We start from the raw sequence: 23569 nt of genomic DNA on the forward strand, positions 1-23569 counted from the left end.
TGAACCACTAGGTGGCAGTGATCACAGTGTGTTGAAGTGGGATTTACTCAAGGAGGTAACTACCATCAGAGGTAAAGGGAAGGGTTTTTGTTTTCGTAAAGGCGACTATGATGGTCTGAGACAGTATTTAAATTCTATACAGTGGGACCAACTGATGATGTTACCAACAGCAAACTCAAAATGGGAAGCATTCAAAGAACTTATCTTGGAAGCTACTAGGCTTTACATACCAACTAAGAAATATTGTTCAAGGTTTAGGCCTAAATGGTTGTCAGATGAACTAATGAGACATGTGGCAGAGAAGAAAAATGCATGGGATACATACAAATTAATGGGTGACATGGGAGCCTATGATAGATATAAGTTGGTCTGTAACCAAGTCACAAAGGAGATTAGGCAGGCAAAGGCAGACTATGAAAAATCCTTGGCAAAGGATGCAAAGAAAAACAGAAAAGAGTTCTTTACATACTTGAACTCGAAAAGGAAAGGGATGAATCAGATTGGTCCACTGGATATTGATGGTTCAACAGTTGAGGATCCTGCTCAGGTGGCTAACAATCTAAACGAGTATTTTGCATCTACATTCACGCATGAGGAAGGAGAATGATGTAGGTAAAGTAAACATTGGCAGTGAGCTGGATGATTTTGTAATAACTGAGAGGAAAGTGGAGGAGAGATTGTTGAGGATAAACATAAAAAAGGCACCTGGGGTGGATGGGATCTATCCAGTTATATTAAAGGAGGCAGCAAAGGAAGTATGCAAACCCCTAGCCATAATTATGAGAGCTTCTTTGGACTCAGGGGAGGTACCCATAGACTGGAGATGTGCAAATGTAACCCCAATTCACAAAGGAGGATCAAAGGCTGACACAAGTAATTATAGACTTGTTAGTTTAACTTCTGTTCCAGGTAAATTAATGGAGGCACTGGTTAAAGAAGCACTGCAGGATCATCTAGACAAGAATTCAGTTATAGCTCAGACGCAGCATGGTTTTGTTAAGGGCAGGTTTTGCCTGACCAATTTGATTGGATACTATGATGTAGTCACAAAAGAACTGGATGCAGGGAATAACTTTGATATTATATATTTGGATCTTAGAAAGGCTTTTGATACTGTTGCACATGGAAGACTGCTGCACAAATTGGAGCAGTGTGGCATTGGAGGCAAATTGCTGCTATGGATAAGGGGATGGTTGAGTGGCAGAAGACAGAGAGTGGTAATCAATGGACACTGCTCAACGTGGACTAATGTTATTAGTGGAGTTCCTCAAGGTTCAGTGTTGGGTCCGTTGTTGTTTTCGGTGTTTATGAATGATATTGATGATGGGATATCAAGTTTAATGTCCAAGTTTGCAGATGATACAAACGTTGGCAGGGTCGTTAAGGACAATACTGACGCTATGCTGCTGCAACAGGATCTGGAAAGGTTGAACAGATGGGCTGAGAGGTGGCAAATGAGGTTTAACATCGACAAATGTAAAGTGCTGCATATGGGAAACAGTAACCCCAGAACAACGTATCAACTCTGCGCTACTACACTGACAGTGGTGGAGAATGAAAAGGACCTGGGGGTAATTGTGCAGGCAGATATGAAGTTCTCTGAGCAGTGCAGACGAGCTGCAAGAGTAGCTCCTGGTGTCTTGTCAATGATATACAGGAATTTTTCTAGCAGGGATAAGGAGGTGATTATTCCCTTGTATAAGGCAATGGTAAGGTCACATCTTGAGTACTGTATACAGGTCTGGAGGCCTCATTTCAAGAAGGATGTAGAGCTGCTGGAACGGGTACAGAGAAGGGCAACAAGATTAGTAAATGGAACAAAGGGTTGCTCTTACGAAGAAAGGCTTAAGTTTTGCAAATTACAGAGTTTGGAGACTAGGCACCGGCGAGGTGATCTGATAGAGGTGTATAAGGCTTTGAATGGTTTGAGCATGCTCAATGCCAATGGGATTCTTCATCTTTCTCAGAATAATCACCTCAGAGGGCATAAATTCAAATTGAGGAAGGACGGATGTCGGATAGATGTGCGGAAATTTGCCTTTGGCCAGCGGGTGGTTGGTTGGTGGAACCGACTTCCATCACTTGTTGTTGAAGTTGATAGCCTAAACAAATTTAAAGCTCAACTGGACAGGTATTTCGAACGAACGGAGGGGTGAAATGGGAGTGGGTTTTTTTTTTTTTTTTTTTTTGGCTGATGCTGAATAAGCTTGCTTTCTTGCATCATATGCCTCTGCTAATGCTAATGCTAATGATAGCATCAGCAAACATTCTTGCACCCTTTCTATTTAAGTATATCCCATTCCTCTAGAAGCAGTTTCTCCTGTTAACAAGTACAGACCAGGCTGAAAAAAATGTTACCCCTTGAACCTTGCACAATCTTTCCAGGGCCGAATTGATCGACAAGGCACTCATCATGTACTCCCTCCTATCGTTTCTGAGCAGAATTGCAGACACTTTCAAATTCAACCCTAATTCACGGCTTTTTTTTCAACAGTGACCTGTACTTGTTAAGTAATTCTTCCGGTCTCCTACTTTTAATATCATTAGTGCCAACGTGTACAACTATATCACCTTTCGTGACCTTAAAAGATGATATCCACTCTACAGCGTCATCAATTACTAAAACAGTAATCCGATCAAGGAAAAGAAGAAAAGAAATCTCCGAGGTCCTCGCATTTTGTATTCTTGTAATTCCAAACAATATGAGGTTGGGAATAGTTATGAAATAATGGCTCCATTGGAGAAGAGACAATCACCAAGTTGTTATCTGAGGTGCCTAAAGGACCGCTCCTTTAGGCACCTCAGATCGACTATTGGCTTGACTGTGTAGTTAGAAGAGTTGTTTGTGAGAAAAAGAGCAAGCGTGTTGGCTGTATGGTTAGGATTGTCTGGTATCCTTGTAGGTAAATGAACAATCTGTGCAAGTTCGTTAGTAATTGCAAAAGCTTTAGCATCTCAACCAGCTGGGTCAGTGTGACTAAAAAACAGAAGCCAGCTGGAGTTCTGTGTGTTAAAATCACCAAGGAAAATTACATCACTGTTAGGAAAGTTGGACTGGAGGAAGTTAAGTTGGAAAGATAGGAAGTCAAAATGCTCCAAGTGATTAGTGGAGTTTGGAGGACAGTAGAGACAACAGATGAATTTGACAGAATGAGGCAGATAAATTTTAAGCCAGAGAAGATCAAAAAGAGGAGATTCCAAATTACAAGTCTCTGACAGGGAATATCAGAACGGACATATGTACAAGTACCACCTTTGAGGCGAAAGGAATCATACAGCGAATAATTTAGGCAACTGAGATGAGCAGTAGTTGAATCAACCAATAATTGAGAGTCTGTCAAAAAAAAGTACATAGGGTTTGGCAGACTGCAAGTGGAAATGGATGTTATTGAGATTAGAATCTGACCACGTATATTTGTGAAATGAACTAGGAAATGTTTGGGATGTTTAGATCTTTTCGTAGATAAGCTTACTCTATTTGTTTGACAATTCATGGTGTATTCAATAGTAAGAAAAAGTGGGTGGACATGCTTTATGAAGTTGTTTGTTTGTTATTTGGTTTTTAGGAGCATTAGCAACTAATCCATATTGCTCCAAGAATATGTGGTGGTCATTCCCTGACCTTTCTGCATCCTCCGTATTTGGTGGTGACGGGCTGGAACCCCGGTCTAATCGAGAAGCGTGTGCTACGCACTGCTGCTCCTTCCCACCCGGCTACGGAGACCCGCGCTGGATGAAGTAATGAAATTTTTGGATATGGCATACACATGGTTTGAATATACCCACATCCTTGACATAATGTCGCCTCAACAATGCCCCACTCACACACACTACTAGGACTTCCTCCAGTCCTATCTGGCGAAGTGGAGGTAGCAAGATTATACACTTGCTGATCCGGAAGCCTCCAATGTTACTAATAGGTTACTAATAGGTTCAGTCCGGAGTACTAACTATTGGCTGGCCTGGGAACACTGTTTTAGAGCTGTACCCTCAAAATGTAAGGAAGATTGGATCTCACCATGATGTTCATCATAAAAAAAAAACTCAAAAAAAGTCATCAGTCATACTTCATGATGGAAGAGGTGGGGAAGGGTTGACTGGAACTTAGCTCTGGAGACTAAGCCTCCAATAAGCAAACTGGTGGTATTGCACCGGTTGATGAGAGTTATCTACCACCTAGTATTGCCTGGTAACACAGAGGGGCAGCATTTCTCCATGTGGTTTGGGTGCCACACCTCGATCCCTGCTTGTGTTGGTTCACACCTGCGTGGTCACCCACAGTGTGCTTGTGCATGGAGGTTATACCCAGGATTACTAACAGTCCCAGCATCGTGAAGGTGCAAGCAGAGGATTTGGCTGCCACAGACCGTCCGGGCTTCACCAAAATTGGGGTCCACTTGATTTGAATGTCACCCAAATATCAGTTCCATCAGCATTTTAGACTCCCAGGTAGCAAGTACAGCTTGTCTGGCATATCTGAGAGAATGTCTGTGACAGCCTCAAGGACCAAATGATGGTGACTAAAGTTTTCCCAGATTCAGAAGTAATGCATTCCAGCACAGAATATGTATGGAGTTTTTAATGCAAAGGTAAAATAAGAGTGATGGTATTGTACTGATCAGAGGATTATAAAAAAGTATGGTGACATCCTCTACATGCAGATTAAATTGGTCAGTGAGTGAGCGAGCGTGAATGTCATATTATATGCGATTTCAATCGCCCCTTATTGATTGAAGCAAGTTGGAAGGAAAATAATGGGGGAAAAATTTTTAAATAAAATGTAACTATTATTTGCATCAGCATGTTAGAGTAAAATACTAGGGAGAAGAACATTCTCGACTTGATTATTAGTATTAGTAATGGCAAATGATGCAAGGAAGTATCATTTGCCTTTACCAAAAAACCAAAAAAAAAAAAAATTCCCGCATCACCTGTCCATTCCTTCTAATAATTGCTATAGTTTAAATTTATTATAACTACTCAATCCACAACACCAGATATAGGTTTGTTCCACCTGTATCCTCAAAATGTAAGGAATATTGGATCTTGCTGTGATGCCCATTGTAATCTCGCTTTCATATGAAAGACATTACTTATTCTACATGATGGAAGAAATGGAAGTTTCCATAGCTTTGCTCTGGAGATTCTCAATTTTTGTAACTATATTATATTAAATTAATTTTATTTTATTAGTTCTTTTATTTGTTTTCTAGTTTATACATACAGTTTTTTGTATATTATCATTTCAGAACTATATAGCTATACAGAAGAATCAGAATTTTTACTTAATAAGAAAGCATTTGAAGATCTAATGGAAGAATATGGTGAGTTTTCATATATTGTCATGTGCTGTGTTTGGCCAAAATATTAGAGTAGATGTTAATTTGGATTTAGTGAGTGTTTGGAAGGAATTTGATATAATAATCACTCCACTCTTGTAGCATCAATGTCTTTAGTTGTCCCTTCAGTGATCATAGTAAGGAGATTTCACATCCCATTGCAACATACCTAATCACTCCGTAATAATCAATAAGGCTAAGCTCTAGTAATAATAGGTGTTATTTCTATGAGGGATACAAACTGTATTTCAGATCAGTGAACTTAACATAAGAAGAGTTGCTTGATGAACCGTTCTCTACCAGTCAAAATGGCAATAAAGATAACTTTTATTTTTATTTAGAGTAAAATTAATTGTAAAGTATGTACAAATAAATGGTCGTGTACAGTTTACTGATGGGTCCAAAATGTTAAAAAAATGATATACAATGTAATATAAAAGTGCATAAATCTAAAAATAAGAAAACTAAAACTTGTTGGTAGTTTTCAAAGGTTACATGTCATAATTGTCAACAGAGTTATCACACATAGTGATATTTTCTTTGTAACGTTATGGCTGCACCTGCTGAAAATATGATTGGAGCCCCTCCCCCCCAATTTGTTTCCAGTGAGTTAATAAATGAATGCACAGAAGATCACATTATCATCATGTTTACAGCAAATTATGGTACCATGATGAAGGCAGACTATGTAATTTAATTTTTTCATAAAAACATGCATTTGAATGCTAGTTTTAATTTAATTATTTTAAAAAGTGATGTAGATTTCTGTGTTGTTATTTTATTTCAACATTTTAACTCTTCTGTGATAATACATGAATAAGCCTGCCTGGCAAATTTGTTCAAGATCTAGATACCGCTGCCAAAAGTTTTTTTTTTTTTTTTTTTTTTTGCCAGTTTGGATGTGATTGGAGGGAAGGGGGGATGTCTTACAAAAAAAAAAAAAAAAAAAAAATTTCTAGAATAGTCATTATGCATTAAACCTGAGATACATGTTGAGGTGAAAATGCCTCAACATGTATGTTTACTACTCTGCTTGTTAGCATTGAATTGGTATAATCCCTGCTTCTCAAAGCTTCCATTATCAATTAGCTGCACGGCAATAATTAATGATCCATTGATAATTAAATTCTGTAAAAATTATTAAAACTTAAATTTGTTTACACAGTTAACTTTTATTTGTACTAAATTAGCTATCACCTAGCCAAAGCAACACACCCTGGGTCAGCTGAATGTGCTTCCAGAAACTTTGATTCAGATCATGTCCCAGTCTCAGTAGTCATAAGTCTGCCGACTAATGGACTCTCCACAGCTGTGCCTGCTGGAATAACCATTAGTCCAAGCTGTTTCCTTGATATCCATTTGTTTGTTGAGGCAGCTACTATCTTTGCTTAGAATCACGTGAAGCAACCCTGGCAGTCATTCTTTTAACAATGGTAAATTAGCCCAATATGTGTTGTCAATAAAAAAAATAAGCTTTGCATCTCATTTGAAGTCATGATGTAATAACAGGCCAACAGTGGCATTCAACTGAAGCAACAGCTTCAGTTGAATGCCACTGTTGGATTGTTAATTGGGGTGGTGATGGTTGTGATTGAACAATAAGCTGTATGTAGATGGCATGCATGCATGCTCGTAACATAGATATCATGCGGGCAGCAGACGAGTCAGTTATTATGAAGTCATGCTGTAGGGTGGTTGTGTTGTGTTTGTTCTGTGTCGTGGTAATCGGATTCTGATAGAAATTTTGCTTGCAGTATACAATTGTTTACAATCACACCAGGTACATATGTATACTTCTTGAGGGTTAACGTAAATTAAAAACTGTACCAAACAGTGCACTGATTTTGCTTTTTTTTTTTTTTTTTCAGTACATTTAAGACCCCTGTCAAGATGCCACATAAAGATTTGTTGCTCTAAGAAAAAATCGCTATTCTTGACAAGATAAAAAGTCAACCTCCTAACATCAGTCATCTACAGCTAGCAGAGATAATTAAGATGCCAAAATCTTCAATTTCAGACTGCTACAGCAACAAGGAAAACTTAGAGAGGGGTGGACATTGCACGTGAGTTTAAAGAAAACATTTTGTAAGCAAAAGAGGGTAGGCAATGATCCAGACGTCGAGGATGCTTTGAATCAATGGTTTTCCACTGTATCTAAACAAGATGTGCGTGTAAGTGGCCCTATGTTAAAAACCAAGCCAGAAGAGTTGGCCAAAAAGCTAGGTCACATAAATTTCAAAGCAATGGATGGTTGGTTGTTTCGATGGAATTGTAGACATGACATTAGTTACAAAAAAGCACATGGTGAGAAGGATAGTGAAGGGCAGAAGAAGTAATGCTACAAGTGCTGAGCAATGGAAATCTGAAAAACTGCCAGAGTTGCTTAAAAATTTAGTGGAAATGACATTTACAACACCGATGAAACAGGCCTGTATTATCATGCTATGCCAGATGGTTCTCTGAGCTATCAACACATAACACTGTCCAGTTCAAAGAAAGAAATGGATCGTGTAACTGTTGTGCTGCTCAAACATGTCAGGAAACAATAAAATCAAAACTTTTGGTTATTGGTAAAAGTGCTAAACCTTGTTTCAAGGTGCTTATAATAGGCAGTTTGCCAGTTTCGTATTATGCCAATAAGAAGGCGTGGATGACCACATATATTTTTATGCAATGGCTAATGAACTGGGATGCGGAACTGCAAGTCCAGAAAATGGAAGTCCAGAAAAATTCTGTTGATATTGGACAACTGCACGGCACACCCTAATGTAGATGGTTTAAAAAATATTGAACTGGAATTTTTATCCCCTAACACCACATCCCTGATACAGCCTATGGATGTGGCAATTATAAAAATTTTGAAGACCTATTATCACAGAAAGCTGGTTAATTGCATCCTTGAAGCAATTGAGGAAAATCTGCTGACATCTTCAAAATCAATAGAAGTTAGTGCAAAAGTTTCAATGTTAAAAGCTGTACAATTTATTGCTGATAGCTGGTGAGGAATAAGCAGCAAAACAATTCTAATGTGGTTGCACGACTAATTGTGATTCAGATGTGATGAGCTGTACAGAAAATGAAATGACTTTGGAACTGCAACACGTCCCCAAGAGAGAAAATAAAGAGTAAGAAGTAGAAGGGAATCACCAAGAAAGAGAAGAATGATGATATCCAGCTCAGGACCCTGGGTGTGCTTAGCCTATACTCACCAGATGTGAGCCCCTGGGGTTAAATTTAACCAGAATTCACTGTGTGTATATTTTTGAATATATTTTTTGAAAAAAAAGGTATGTATACACTGGTGTTCAAAGGAAGTGCATCACCTAGGAATTTCACATTTCTATCCCTTTTTCAAAATGGTATGTTGCATTAGTGATTAGCATCACAAATAGAAATATAACAAAAGATATGTATTAATAGTTAAGGCAAAACTAAATAATATTTGACAAGTACTCTCAAAATATTCCAAAATGAGTATTTGCAACCTTTATACAACAGTTTTGGTAAACACGACAATTATAGCTGAAATGTTATCAGAAGCCCTCAGTTTGCTTCAGTTTATCATTTTAAATGGAAAACAAAATGAAAAGTTCACCAGGTGTAAACTAATATTTAGTTGAACCGCTTCTGGCCCTGATGACAGCAGCACACCATCTAGGCATTGATAAGATCAATTTCTGAAGATAATCAACTGATAGTTCGTGGTTCCAAACACGAATTATGGCTTCCTGAAGTTCACGAAGGGTCTTTAGTTTCTTTCTGGCAACTGCAGATTCCACACGATGCCAACAGTTCTCTATAGGATTCTGGTCTGGGCTATTTCCTGGCCAGTTAAGAGTTGTAATGGACTGTTCTTCCAACCAGTTTTTCGCCTATAACAAATGTAAACACAGTACTGTCAAACCTCTAATGCAGAAATGAAGCTATAGTAACTACAGAAGTGCCTACTTACACTTTTTGCCCGATGACAAGGAGCAGAGTCATCCTGAAACATGCAGTTACTTGGCAGGTTGAATTGGTGTATAATGGTTGGCAGCAATTTGCCTTCCAATATAGCCAGATATCCATTGGCATTTATGGAACCTTTTATAAACTGCAGGTGACCTACTCTGCAATACGAAATGCACCCCCATATCATTTGGCTAGTAGGGCATTTCACTGTAGACACCATATAGTCTGGTATTCTTCACCACGTCTACGGCGAATCGTTTGTCTCCCATCAGAGCCATTCAGGTTGAATTTCTTCTCATCCGAGAAAATAACTGACTTCACTGCTTGGAGGTCCATTTGACATGCTCCTTACACCAAATTAATCAGACCTTTTTCATTTTTTGTGTGAGGATGGACTTCTTCTTAGGACAACCGGCTACAAGTCCATTCAGAAGGCATCTTCTGACTGTTACTGCACTTGCTACCACTCCTGTATGTTCTTCCCATTCTCTTTTCAGCTCAGACAAAGAAGCTTTACGGTTTGTAAGGCATAAGCACTTCAAAATATGGTCCTGTTTTGGCATAGAGACTCGTTTGCGTCCTGTACTTTTTTTCCTATCAGCATAACCAGTATTCTAGAGTTTGCAAAGAAATCTACTCACTGTAAACTGATTACAAGATGCTCTATAAGCAATATGACAAGAAGAACATCTTTCCTCGTATAAAGCAACAATAGCACTCTTTCTTCGCTGCATCAGCTGCACGTAACTCGCCATCTGACACAAGCAAGGAATGACTGCAACTCTTGCAGATGTGCTTATATAGCTGAAAGTAACAGCTGATGCAATATTATGTCATCACCTATGCATATCAATCTTATCTGATGCAGTCTGCAAGAAATAGTGCCATATACTCACGTTATTCGGACAACAATTACAATTTTAAGGGGTTGATGCTCTTTCTTTGAACACTGGTGTATATTGAATATACACTGGTGTATATTTTTATTAGTAGACGGAATGCACAAGGCATTTCTTATGGGTTTAGGTAATTAACTCTATAATATCGGTGTAGATACACCATAGTTTACCCATAAATTTGAACTACGTGTTTAGCCTAAAGGCATCATTTTAATTGTATCACATATTGTGGGTACCTTCACAATGAGATAGCTGGTATTGCACTACTCCATAGGTGGTAGATGACTTTCATCAACTGGTGAAATACCACCACTTTGCTTATTGGAGGCTCGAAGTGGTGAAACCCAAGTTTAGTCTCTAGAGCAAAGTTTCCGGCATCCCCCTCTCCCCATACTTCTCCTTCAACCCATGCACGGTACTAAATACTTCTCTAGTAGAGAAGAATATTGTGGAATATATTGTGTATTGTAATATAAATGTGCTTATGCCAAGAGATGCATGTAATGTGCTTATGCCAAGAGATGCATGTAATGTGCTTATGCAAAGAGATTACAAGTCAGGGTAATCCCTAATATAGATATGTGATCTTGCCTGGAAATTAGTGTCATCAAAAATAAGCATAGGAGCAGAAGACTCCTTTTTGTGAGATATAAAATAGGACTGAGTTTTATAAGGTTGAAATCAACTAAGTTATCTTTGCCCCACTGGAGAATTACCTAGAGATCAGCATTAAGGAATTGGTAGTGGATATTATTATTATTATTAGCCATTTGGTGCAAGGAAGCCTGAGGCTTATGCTGCACCAGCCAAAAAAAACAAATTCCCAAGTTACCCTGAGAGGGAGGGAGGGAGAGGGAGAGAGGTAGAAAGGAATCACCAAGAAAGAGAAGAATGATGATATCCAGCTCAGGACCCTGGGTTTGCCAAGCCCATACTCGCCAGATTTAAGTAGTTGCAGCTGTTTGTGCAGGGCATGGTTTCTCAGACTGGAAGGTGGAATGCAATACGCTATATCAGCAAAACTATAGATAGGATTTATAGTCAATGGAAGAAGGTAATTAATGTACAAGAGGAAAAGAGTGGGAGAAAGAACTGAATCTTGGGTAACATCAACATTAATGGAGAAGTTAGAAGACAGCCATCTACCAATACCTGCAGTGAGTGGTCAGAGGGAAAAGTGGATACCCAATTACAAAAAACAGTTGGCAAACCATTATTTAATGAAGATTATTTAATGGCCTTTATCCCAAACACAATCAAAAGCCTTTGAAAGGTTGCGCAACCATGTTTCAGCATTTTTCTTCTATTGAATTTGTCCATAGATGGGTAAAAAAAGCCAGAATATTGCCAGTGGATTGACACTGGTGGAATTCATACTAGCGATCATTGATTTGATCAGATGGAAGGTTTCTTTTTAGTTTAATGAGAGCTGGCGGTTAATTGATTTCTCCCTTACTTTAGAAAGAGTAGAAGTAAGTGTAATGGGATGATTATTGGATGGGAGGGATTTATCACCCTTTTTAGGAACTGGCTGGATATGAGCAAATTTCCAAGAAGAAGGGAAAACATCTTTGGAATAATAAAGTGAAAAAAAGGCGACATAGATTGGGAGTAAGTTCAGAAGCACTAGTTTTGAGAACAAGTGGAAAAATACCATCAGGACCAATCAATCTTAATGCTTTCTTAGCATCAGGATTGATCAGATTCCTTTTGATATCCTTCTGTTGGAAGAAAAAAGGGCATTGAATGGAGTGTACTAGGAATGGTGGCAGATGGTTTACCAAGAACATCAATGCATGATTTGGAACTGAAATAGAATGCTAGCAGATCAGCTTTGGCAGGAGACCAGGATGCTCAAATACCATTTGGACAAGAAGCAAGTTTTCTGTTCTTAGCCTGTTGGAAATCTAGTTTGGACTGTTGTTGTTATTTGGTTTTTAGGAACAATATCAACTAAGGCCATATTGCTCCGGGGATATGCGGTGGTCATTCCCTGACCTTTCCACATCCTCCGTATTTGGTGGTCACGGTCTCGAACCCCGGTCTGATCAAGAAGCGTGTGCTACGCGCTGCTGCTCCTGGCTACGGAGGCACCAGTTGGACTGATTAATAACTACTTTACAGTTGTTGCAAGCTTTGGTGTAGCCAGAAAATGAACCTGGGGATTTGGATACAAGACAATTATGTTGTGCAACATTCTTCTCTTAAAGAGCCTTAGCACATTTATTGGAAAACCAATGTTTAGGTAAAGGACGAGATTTTTAAAGGTGGAGTTTGGCTAATAATAATAATAATCAGTTGATCGAAGAAAGTGTACCGTACTACAAGTAGCAACTCCAGGCAGTACTAGAGACCCCAATCCACAAGCTGTACTGGGACTGCGCCATAATAATGGATAGGACAATCCTGCACAACAGACCGGACATAACCCTTGTGGACAAGGAAAAGGCTACCTATCTGATTGACATAGCACTACCCAACACTGGCAACCTGCAGAAAACCCATGGGATAAAAATCAGGAAGTACAGGAACCTAAGACAGGAGATCAAAGAGATGTGGCATATGCAACAAGTAACGACCATCCTGATCATCGTGTCAACCACAGGCGTGGTTGACACGCCAGTGGTTGACACGATGATCAACCACAGGCGTGGTGCCAAAGACCCTACATAACAGCCTAGCAGCAATAGGTCTCCCAGCGAACACCTACAAGGAACTCCAGAAAGTCGCAATCCTGAACACGTGTAGGATAGTCAGAGAGTTCCTTGACCAACAGTAACACCAGACATAACAACAACAACCACCCTGTGTACTTGGTAGCAATACCCGTTATGAGGTGGAACCCCCAATCAGGGAGAAATAATATAAGAGCAATAATAATAATAATAAATTGAGTACACTCATATACACGACCAGGGAGCCAGTATAATACATCAGAAGCTAGCAAGAAAATACCAGTTGATCGAAGAAAGGGTACCGTACTACAAGTACGAACCCCAGGCAGAACCCCAACCCACAAACTGTACTGGGACCGTGCCATAATAATGGATAGGACAATCCCGCACAACAGACTGGACATAACCCTTGTGGACAAGATGGAAAAGGCTACCTACCTGATTGACATAGCGTTACCCAACACTGGCAACCTGCAGAAAACCCATGGGGGGAAAAATCAGGAAGTACACAAACCTAAGACAGGAGAGCAAAGAGATGTGGCATATGCAACAAGTAACGACCATCCTGATCATCGTGTCAACCACAGGCGTGGTGCCAAAGACCCTACATAACAGCCTAGCAGCAATAGATCTCCCAGCAAACACCTATAAGGAATTCCAGAAAGTCATAATCCTGAACACCTGTAGGATATTCAGAGAGTTCCTTGACCAACAGTAACACCAGACATAACAACAAAACCACCCTGTGTACTTGGTAACAATACCCGTCACAAGGTGAGACCCCCAATCAGGGAGAAATAATAATAATAATACAGGCAGTTCTCGCTTTACGAGTTTTTTTCTTCCCCAAGTATCAAGTTTTTTTTTTTTTTTTTTTTATGAAAACCCCAAACACAAAAGGTATCAAAACCTATAGTACTTAGTACCATGCATGGGTTGAAGGAGAAGTATGGGGGGAAGGGGATGCCAGAAACTTTGCTCTAGAGACTAAACATGGGTTTCACCACTTCAAGCCTCCAATAAGCAAAGTGGTGGTATTTCATCGGTTGATGAAAGTCATCTACCACCTGTAGTATCAACAAAATCAAAAATATGAACATTAATTTTAAAAAAATGAATGTTAAACATTCATAAATAACGCATTTCAAACCATGTGCGTAGCTATACAATACAGTGTACTCAGCTTTACGATATTAATCCATTCCAGAGACACCACTGCATCGTTAAAATATCGTAATGTGAACCCAAGAACACAATTGTTTTTTGGTAATTTGTTTCAAGATCTCGGAAGTTGCAATTTTCGCTGTATAACTAAGCTATTTATCTCTCTAAAATGTCATTTTTAAGGTCACGAGCGTGACTTTAAGGCCCTGTAAAAGGTCGTGAGCATGGTTTATAAATTGTATTAGCTACACTACACTTTAAAATGCACTACACTTTCATCGTTATCATATGTTCCGTTATAAGAATCAATTTTAAATGCCTTTGTGATATTTTTCTAAAGCACCTTTCTGGAGGTCATGGCCATAAAACAATGAAAACAATTTGCACTTTCCAGTTTATTGGGCTTTTCTGTTACTGCAAGCGATTATAAATGGGTAATAAACTCGATCTGCATTTGCGAAAATACCGATAGCTGGAATTGTGTGGTTTTTTTTACGTTATTGTGGTGAAATGTGTTTCCGCTTTACTGAAATCTTTTCTGCACCTCCATAGCCAGGTGGGAAGGAGCAGCAGTGCGTAGCACATGCTTCTTGATTAGACCGGGGTTTGAGCCCGTCACCACCAAATACGGAGGATGCGGAAAGGTCAAGGGAATGACCACCGCATATACCCGGAGCAATATGGCCTTAGTTGCTAATGCTCCTAAAAACCAAATAACAACAAACAAACTGAAATCTTCAATCGTATAAAAAACAAATAAATTTTCAGAATCTTCTCTTCATTCCTTTTTTTTTAAGCTTTGTAAACTTTTTACTCCACACGGATCATGTTAGTTGCAATTTGTGTGTGCCGTTAAAAAATGCTTAGGCATGCAATCGTGAAATTTATAATTAAAAGAGATTATCTTGGAAACAAATTCCTCTTGAAACATTTCTAAAGAAATATAATAACAAGTTTGATTCTCTGAGACGACTCCTTGTGCAACAAACCAACGAGTGCCAAGCCAATAATGAGTGAACGAGTGTGTATTTAGTCGATGATGATGATGAAGAATAAACATTCTTTAACATTTGTATGTCGAAAATAATTTCTCTATTATTATAATTTGCTTGATTTTACAGGCTACGTTTTCATTTCTTTAGATAAATCAATCATTGTTTTAATATAAACTAATTAGCTAACTAATTTCATTGTTGAGAACATAACCCCTATTTTTAACCTTATGTCTATGTGAAATAAATTCCCGCTTTACGAGTTTTCGCTTTACAAGCACGCACTAGGGACGAATTAACTCGTAAAGTCGAGAACTACCTGTAAAGGATTTCATCCCTAGAATAATTTCACTGATACGATCTGAACAAATGTTGACATTAGATTTGAAACTTTAATCTGACCATGGAAAAGAAGAAAGGAAATCTTGCAGATCATCCCATTTTGCATTCTTGTAATATCAAACAACATGAGGTTGAGAATAGCCATGAGAGAAAGGCTCCATTGGAGAGGAGACCACTCTCCAATGTGTACTTAGAAGAGTTGTTTGTGAGAAAAAAATCGTGCATGTTGCCTTTGTCTTTTGGAATGTCTGGTATTCCGGTAGATAAATGAACAATCTGTGTGAGGTCATTCGTAATTGTAAAAGCCTCAGCATCTTAACCAGCTGGGTCTATGTGACTAGAAAACAGAAGCAAGCTGGAGTTGCAAACATTAAAATCACCAAGGAAAGTTACTTCACTGTTAGGAAAGTTGGAGTGGTAAAAGTCAAGTTTCAAAGAGTTGGGAGTGATTAGTAGAGTTGGGAGAATGATGTAGGCAACAGATGAATTTGGCAGAATGTGGTAGAGATATTTTAAGCCAGAGAAGATCAAAAAGAGGAGATTCCAAATTACTATATCTCTGATAGGAAATATCAGAATGGATATATGCACAAGTACCACCTTTGAAGCGAAAGAAATCATGAAGCGAATAATTCGGACAACTGAGATGAGCAGCGGTTGAATCAACTGATAACTGGTATTCTGTCGGAAAAAGTACATGGGTTTGGCAGACTGTAAGTGGAAATGATAAAGTAAGCAGCAGCTGTTATCAGTCCACTGCAGGATGGGAGCCTCCACATATTTTGAGGGAAATGAACCATAATCTGTCATACTGGTCCAGTACGGGTTGGCAGATCGACCGTATTTGGCAGTCAGGGGCTTGAACCCAGGTCTTCTCAAGGAGCATGTGCTATTGCACTCCCACCCCTGACCATTTGGCTATGGAGGGCCTTAAAACAATGTCTATTCTGCCCAGGCACGATAGAAGGGATTATATGCTGAAAGCCTTGTGGATTAACTCAAGACTTGAAGGACTCTACAAGGCTTTTGGGGGGAAATTACTATCAGCCTGGCCTGCACTTGTAAGTAGAAGGAATCTGTTTTGTAGAAACTGGATACATTTAAAGAAAGGTTGCAAGAGTTTTTGTCTGTATTAGCATTAGCATTAGCATTAGCATTAGTAGAGGCATTTGATGCAAGAAAGCAAGCTTATGCAGCATCAGCCAAAAAAAAAAAAAAAAAAAAAAAAAAAAAAAGTAACATAAATAAATAAAAATAACCACTTCCACTTCACCCCTCTGTTCGTTCGAAATACCTGTCCAGCTGAGCCTTAAACTTATTTAGGCTATCAACTTCCACGACAAGGGATGGAAGTCTGTTCCACCCACCAACCACCCGCTGGCTAAAGGCAAATTTCCGCACATCTATCCTACATCTGTCTTTCCTCAATTTGAATTTATGCCCTCTCAGGTGATTTTTCTGAGCTAGAGGAAGAATCCCATCAGCATTGAGCATGCTCAAACCATTCAAGGCTTTGTACACCTCTATCAGATCACCCCGCTGGTACCTAGTTTCCAGACACTGTAATTTGCAAAACTTAAGCCTTTCTTCGTAAGAGAACCCCTTTGTCCCATTCACCAATCTAGTTGCCCTTCTCTGTACTCGTTCCAGCAGCTCTACATCCTTCCTGAAATGAGGCCTCCAGGCCTGTATACAGTACTCTAGGTGTGGCCTGACCATTGCCTTATACAAGGGAATAATCACCTCCTTATCCCTGCTAGAAAAATTCCTATATATCATTGACAATACACCATGAGCTACTCTTGCAGCTCGTCTGCACTGCTCAGAGAACTTCATATCTGCCTGCACCACCACCCCCAGGTCCCTTTCATTCTCTACCACTGTCAGTGTAGTACCACAGAGTTGATACGTTGCTCTGGGGTTGCTGTTTCCCATATGTAGTACTTTACATTTGTCAATGTTAAACTTCATTTGCCACCTCGAAGCCCATCTGCTCAACCTTTCCAAATCCTGTTGCAGCAGCATAGTGTCAGTAGTGTCCTTGACAACCCTGCCAACCTTCGTATCGTCTGCAAACTTGGACATTAAGCCTGATATACCATCATCAATATCATTTATAAATACAGAAAACAATAAAGGCCCCAATACTGAACCCTGAGGGACTCCACTAATAACATTAGTCCACGATGAGCAGTGTCCATTGATTACCACTCTCTGTCTTCTCCCCCTCAACCACCCCTTTATCCATAGCAGCAACTTGCCTCCAATGCCACACTGCTCCAATTATTATTGAGGTTCAGGGAAACTTAGTTTGGGGGCACAAGGATAATAAAAAAAGATACTCATTTATCTGATAATATTGGTCGAAGTAACACTTGCACATACCTCAAGAGTTCTTGTTTGTTACCACAATAGAACAATGATCAAGAGTGCAAGATGTTCTGAGGGCAGAAACGTTTCAAATGAGCAGGTAGCTAATGCCAGGGAATCAAACTTAAATAGCTTTAAGGGGTGTGTCAGCATAGTTAACTATACAAGAACTCAAAGTCTTGTTTGTTTATACAGTAATGTCAGAAGTGTCGTCAATAAAACGACTGAATTCGAACTGCTGGTTAGGACAAGTAATGTTGACATAATAGGGCTTACGGAAACATGATGCCACCCGGATATAGGGAATTATGAGTTTCAGTACGGCATGTATAATGTATCTAGAAAGGATAAGGAAGATAGAAAGGTTAGTGGGGTCATGCGTCTTATCAAAAACAGCCTGAGTGTGCCGAAAGCTTTCCCAGATTCAGATGTTTTGCATGATAGTATAGAATCAGTATGGTGTGAAATAGTTGAAAGCAAAGGTATAATGAAAGTGGGAGTAATCTACAGGCCAGGTTATTATGAGGATTATGATGAGGACCTTTACATGCAAATGGAATAGGCAAGTAAGCATCAATATCTTATTATGGGTGATTTTAATTGATTGCAGCAAATGGGAAGGAAGCTCCACACGGGGGACAAAATTTTTAAATCAACTAGATGATTGTTATTTGTATCAACATGTGAGGGAAAGTACTAGGGTAAACAATATTCTAGTCCTCATCATCACCCATGAACCAGATGACATAATAGGGCTGACAGTGCAAGAACCAGTTGCAGGAAGTGATCACAGATTTCTATGCTGGATGACGAAGAGAGAGAGAGAGAGGGGGGGGGGTACCAGTAGTTAAAGGCAAAAGAATGGGTTATAATTTCAGGAAAGGAAATTACGATGGCTTAAAATGCTACATAGCCTCTATTAACTGGGTAGATATCTGACAGAGAACAAATACAATTGAATTATGGTATACCTTTAAAACATTAATTACCAAAGCCTTGAATGCTTATATACCATTAAAAAAATACTCCCACAAGGAAGATTCCAAGTTGGATGAATAAGGAAGTTGCCAGATTACTTGAGCAGAAAAAGATGGCATAGAAATGTTACAGAGCAATAAAAAATACTGAAGCCTATAACGGGTACAAAGTGATCTGTAATAGTGCCTCAAAAAAGGTTAGGCTGGCAAAGGTAGATTATGAGAAATCGCTAGCAAAGAGTGGGATTAAGGGATTCTTCACATATAAAAATGTAAAGAAGAGGAGGACAAACCAGATTGGACCCTTATGTAATGGATGTGGGATAGTATTAGATACCAGCTGAAGTTGCAGATGAACTCGACAGTTACTTTGTATTGATATTTACCGAAGAAAAACCCTCTGTGTCAATGAGAATTATGTGAGTAAAGTTGATAAAATGTAATTAATAATGTTGAAATTTCACATTTTTATTTAATGAAAAAAACTTTCGAGTCTACAGGACAGTAAGGCTCCTGGGGTTGATGGCATATACCCTATAATCTTCAGGGAGGCGGCAAGTGAGTGTATTGAACCATTGAGGCTAATTTTGAGAGTATCACTGGACTCTGGAGTGATTCCTTTGGATTGGAAAAGGGCTAGTGTGTCTTCAATACATAAGGGCTGTCTAAGAATTAAGTTGGAAATTACCTTCCAGTTAGTCTAACTTCAGTAGTAGGGAAAATCATAGAGACAATGATCAAGAGGTGGAATTTTGGATCATTTAGATAGAAATGAAATTTTGAAGGATACTCAGCATGGTTTTGTGAAGGGAAAATCATGTTTAACTAATGTAGTTAGCTAATTTTTCATTTAAGAGCTGGACTTTTTTTTTCAACATTGACTTGTACTTGCTAATTAAATCTGCAGATCTCTTACTCTTAAGGTTATTAGTGCCAATGTATACAGCAATATCACCTTTTGTGCCCTTAAAATATGATATCTGCTCTACAATGTCATCAACATTTGCCCCTGGCAGACATACTCAGATCCTGTTCCACCTATCCTTTTTGCATAATATATTCCCATCTCCCTGACAGTAGAGTCACCAACAACTAGTTCCTGTGGCACCAGCATCTTCTGCCTTGGAGATTGCCTCTGTGTTTGCTGCTGCTGCACAGGAGTAAGCGCTGGCATTGAGTTGGGCAGCTGAGAGCTTGATGGGCCCCTCATATTAATTTCTTTGAGGGCATCTACGCTACACCTCAAACTCTCGTAGATGACCATCAGAACACTGAGTTGGTGCCTAATTTCTTGGCACTCTAGATACCTATCACACACAAAGACATCCTCCTTGGCTAGATCATGTCCTGTTCCAGAAATGTCTGCATCACATTTCACACATTTTTTGACACTGTGATGCACTGGAGATTCGCCCCCTTTGTTTCTCCCCCCGAGCCACAGCACTCCTGCTACTCTGTGATCTTTGCTTCACTACTCTAGTCTGGGTTATGATTTCCATTTAATTAACAATGAAATTTAATAAGATTAATAAATTTTATTGATTAATTGAATACTGTACTAAGTAACAGATTCCTTATACAGTGCTACGTATTATGCTATCTAGTTTTACGTTATACCTTACACTATCAGTTTGAGATATATGTTACGCTATTTCTTATCGATTTACAATGGTGGCAAGTTCAACGCTATTGGCACCAACACTGGTACGATCAGTGAGTCGTAAATTACAAAAATCACTAGTTAGATTTAAAAAATAAGCTAACAACCTCTACTAAGCTTATTTAATATCTTTGTAGAACACAATGTAGTATGTTAATAAACAAAGAATATGGTAAAAATAAAACTACTTATCATTTTCAGCAGACGAAAATCCACCAACTGTTCACCTCCACGGTCCCAGCACCCTCTGATTAATCAGCTCAAACTAGATTTTGAACAGTCTAAAAGTAGAAAACTTGCTTCTTGTCCAAATGGTAGATGAGCATTTTAATCTCTTGCCAAAGCTGTTGGCTGCAACTTTTGCCCATCTCTATTCCCACTTCAAAACCAGATGGTTCTGTTGCCACTTCAGCCAAAGATAAAGCTGACCTGCTAGCATCCTATTTTTCTTCCAATTGGTGCATTAATGATCTTGGTATACTACCTCCCACCATTCCCAATACAATCTATTCAATGTCTTCTTGCTCTTCCATCAAAAGGATATCAGAAGGATTTTGAACAATCTTGGTGCTAAGAAAGCTCCATGTCCTGATATTATTTCTCTACTTTTTCTCCTGAGCTTGCTCCTCCTCTCTGTTGCCTTTTTTTTTTTTATTCATTTCTTTTTCCAGCGGTGTGTTTCCCATTCTGCTTGGAAATATGCTCATATATCCAGTTCCTAAAAAGGGTGAGAAATTCCTCCCATCCAATTATCGTCCCATTGCATCTTATTCTGGCTTGTTTCTCACCTTTGGATAAATTCAATAGAAAAGTTTGGCAAAACCCAACCAGATGCTCCTATTTCAAAGGGTTTTTTTTTTTTTTTTGATCATGTTTGGCATAAAGGTCTTCTAAATAAGCTTCCATTTTATGGTGTACCAACTGTTTTTCGTAATCAGGTGTCTTGCTTTCTCTCTGACTGCTCACTTTGTGTAATGATAGATGGCCCATGTCTTCTAACAGGCACATCCATAGCCAGGTGGGCAGGAGCAGCAGTGCGTAGCACACGCTTCTTGATTAGACCGGGGTTCGAGCTCGTGACCACCAAATACGGAGGATGCGGAAAGGTCAGAGAGTGACCACCGCATATCCCCGGAGCAATATGGCCTTAGTTGCTAATGCTCATAAAAAAAACAAAAAAAAAACAAATAACAGTCTTCTAGCATGTCCACTAATGCTAGTGTTCCACAATGTTTGGTTCTTTCTCCCACTCTTTTCCTCTGTATATTAATGACTTTTTTCCATTAGCTAGTAATCCTATCCATAGTTTTGCAGGTGATAGTCCATTGAATTCCACCTTCCAGTCTGAGAAACCATGCCTTGCACAAACAGCTTCAGCTTCTCGAATATCCACTACCAATTCCTTAAATTCTGATCTCTAGATAATTCTCCAGTAGGGTAAAGATAGCTTAGTTGATCTCAGTCCTGTCTTATATCTCACAATGATAGGAAGGCAGGAGGGGTTATGCTGTTAGTTAAGAAACACATAAAATCTAAGGAAGTGCATCCAATTGATGCTGGTGGACAATGCAGTGTTGAGTCTGTTTGGTATGAAATGGGAAAGGGAAAATGAGAGTAGGTGTGTGTTATAGGCCTAATGAATCTGATGAGTATAATGAGCAATTGTGCTGAGAAATAGAGTGGGCCAGTAAATCAGAATGTCTTATAATGGGAGATTTTAACTTTCTAGATATTGACTGGAACTTGTGGATTGGTCACTCGCACACTAGCAAGACTTTTGTGGATTTATTGGATGACTGTTTTCTACAGAAACATGTTCAAGAGGCAACTAGAGGGAGTAAATCATTTTTTCCGTTAATTCCATCAAGCAAGATGTCATCTTGATCAGATCATCAGTAGTGATTCTTCATTCATTAAGAATCTGCAGATAAAGGAGCCACTGGGCGACAATGATCACAATGTATTGATGTGCGAATTATTTAAAGATGTAACTACCATTAAGACTAAAGGGAAGGACTTTTGCTTTCGTAAAGGTGACTACAGAGGTCTTAGATAGTTTTTAAATTCTGTACAGTGAGATCAACTGATGATGTTACCAACAGTGAATTCTAAATGGGAAGCCTTCAGGGACTTAATTTTGGAAGCTACTAGCTTTTTATTCCAACTAAGAAATACTGTTCAAGGTTTAGGTCTAAATGGATGTCAGTTGAATTAATGAGGCTAGTGGCAGAAAAGAAGAATGTATGGGATGCATTTAAAGTATCAGGGCGAAACAGAAGCCTATAGCAGGTATAAACTAGTCTGTAATCACGTCACAAAGGAGGTTAGGCAAACGAAGGCAGATTTTGAGAAATCTTTGGCAAAGGATGCAAAGAATGAATCAGATTGGACCACTTAACATAGATGGGTTGACTACTGATGATCATGCTCAGGTAGCTGATAAACTGAATGAGTATTTTGCATCTACATTCACACATGAGGAGTTATTCAATGAGGGTAGTGCCAGAAGTTTATCAAATGCTAACGGGGAGCTAAGTGATTTTGTAATAACTGAGAGCAAAGTGGAGAAGAAATTGTTGAAGTTAAACATAAGGAAGGCACCTGGGGTGGACGGGATCTATCCAGTTATATTAAAGGAGGTAGCAAAGGAAGTAAGCAAACCCGTAGCCATAATTATGAGAGATTCCTTGGACTCGGGGGAGGTTCCCATGGACTGGAGGTGTGCAAATGTATCAACAATTCACAAAGGAGGTTCAAAAGGTGACACGAGTAACTACAGACATGTTAATTTAACTTGTGTTCCGGGGAAAATAATGGAATCACTGGTTAAAGAAGCATTGCAGAATCATCTAGACAAGGCTGCAGTAATAGTTAAGACACAGCATGGGTTTGTCAAAGGGAGGTCTTGTCTGACCAATTTGATTGGTTACTATGATGTGGTCACAAAGGAACCAAATGCCAAAAATAATTTTGATATCGTATACATGGATTTCAGGAAAGCTTTTGATACTGTTTCACATGGAAGACTGCTGTAAAAATTGGAGCGGTATGGCGTCCAGGGTAAGCTGTTACAATGGATAAAGGGATGGTTGAGTGGGAGACAACAGAGAGTGGTAATCAATCGACACTGCTTTTTGTGGACAAATGTTATTAGTGGAGTTCCCCAGGGTTTGGTGTTGGGCCCATTGTTGTTTTGCATA

At 39.1% G+C, this 23569-nt stretch overlaps 1 protein-coding gene across 5 annotated transcripts in view; it reads left to right on the forward strand.

Annotated features, from left to right (window-relative positions):
• The window catches only part of Strip (striatin interacting protein), a 325994-nt gene that overhangs the window by 83717 nt on the left and 218708 nt on the right, over nucleotides 1-23569 (forward strand). For all 5 annotated transcript variants that reach the window (XM_090371052.1, XM_090371055.1, XM_090371051.1 and 2 more), the window contains exon 3: nucleotides 5250-5324. In XM_090371052.1, coding sequence (XP_090227178.1) covers nucleotides 5250-5324 — 75 coding nt within the window. The remainder of the gene's footprint in view (nucleotides 1-5249; nucleotides 5325-23569) is intronic.

This window comes from Mastigoproctus giganteus, chromosome 3, assembly GCF_048544385.1.
Source record: "Mastigoproctus giganteus isolate SK-2022 chromosome 3, ASM4854438v1, whole genome shotgun sequence".
Taxonomy (NCBI): domain Eukaryota; kingdom Metazoa; phylum Arthropoda; class Arachnida; order Uropygi; family Thelyphonidae; genus Mastigoproctus; species Mastigoproctus giganteus.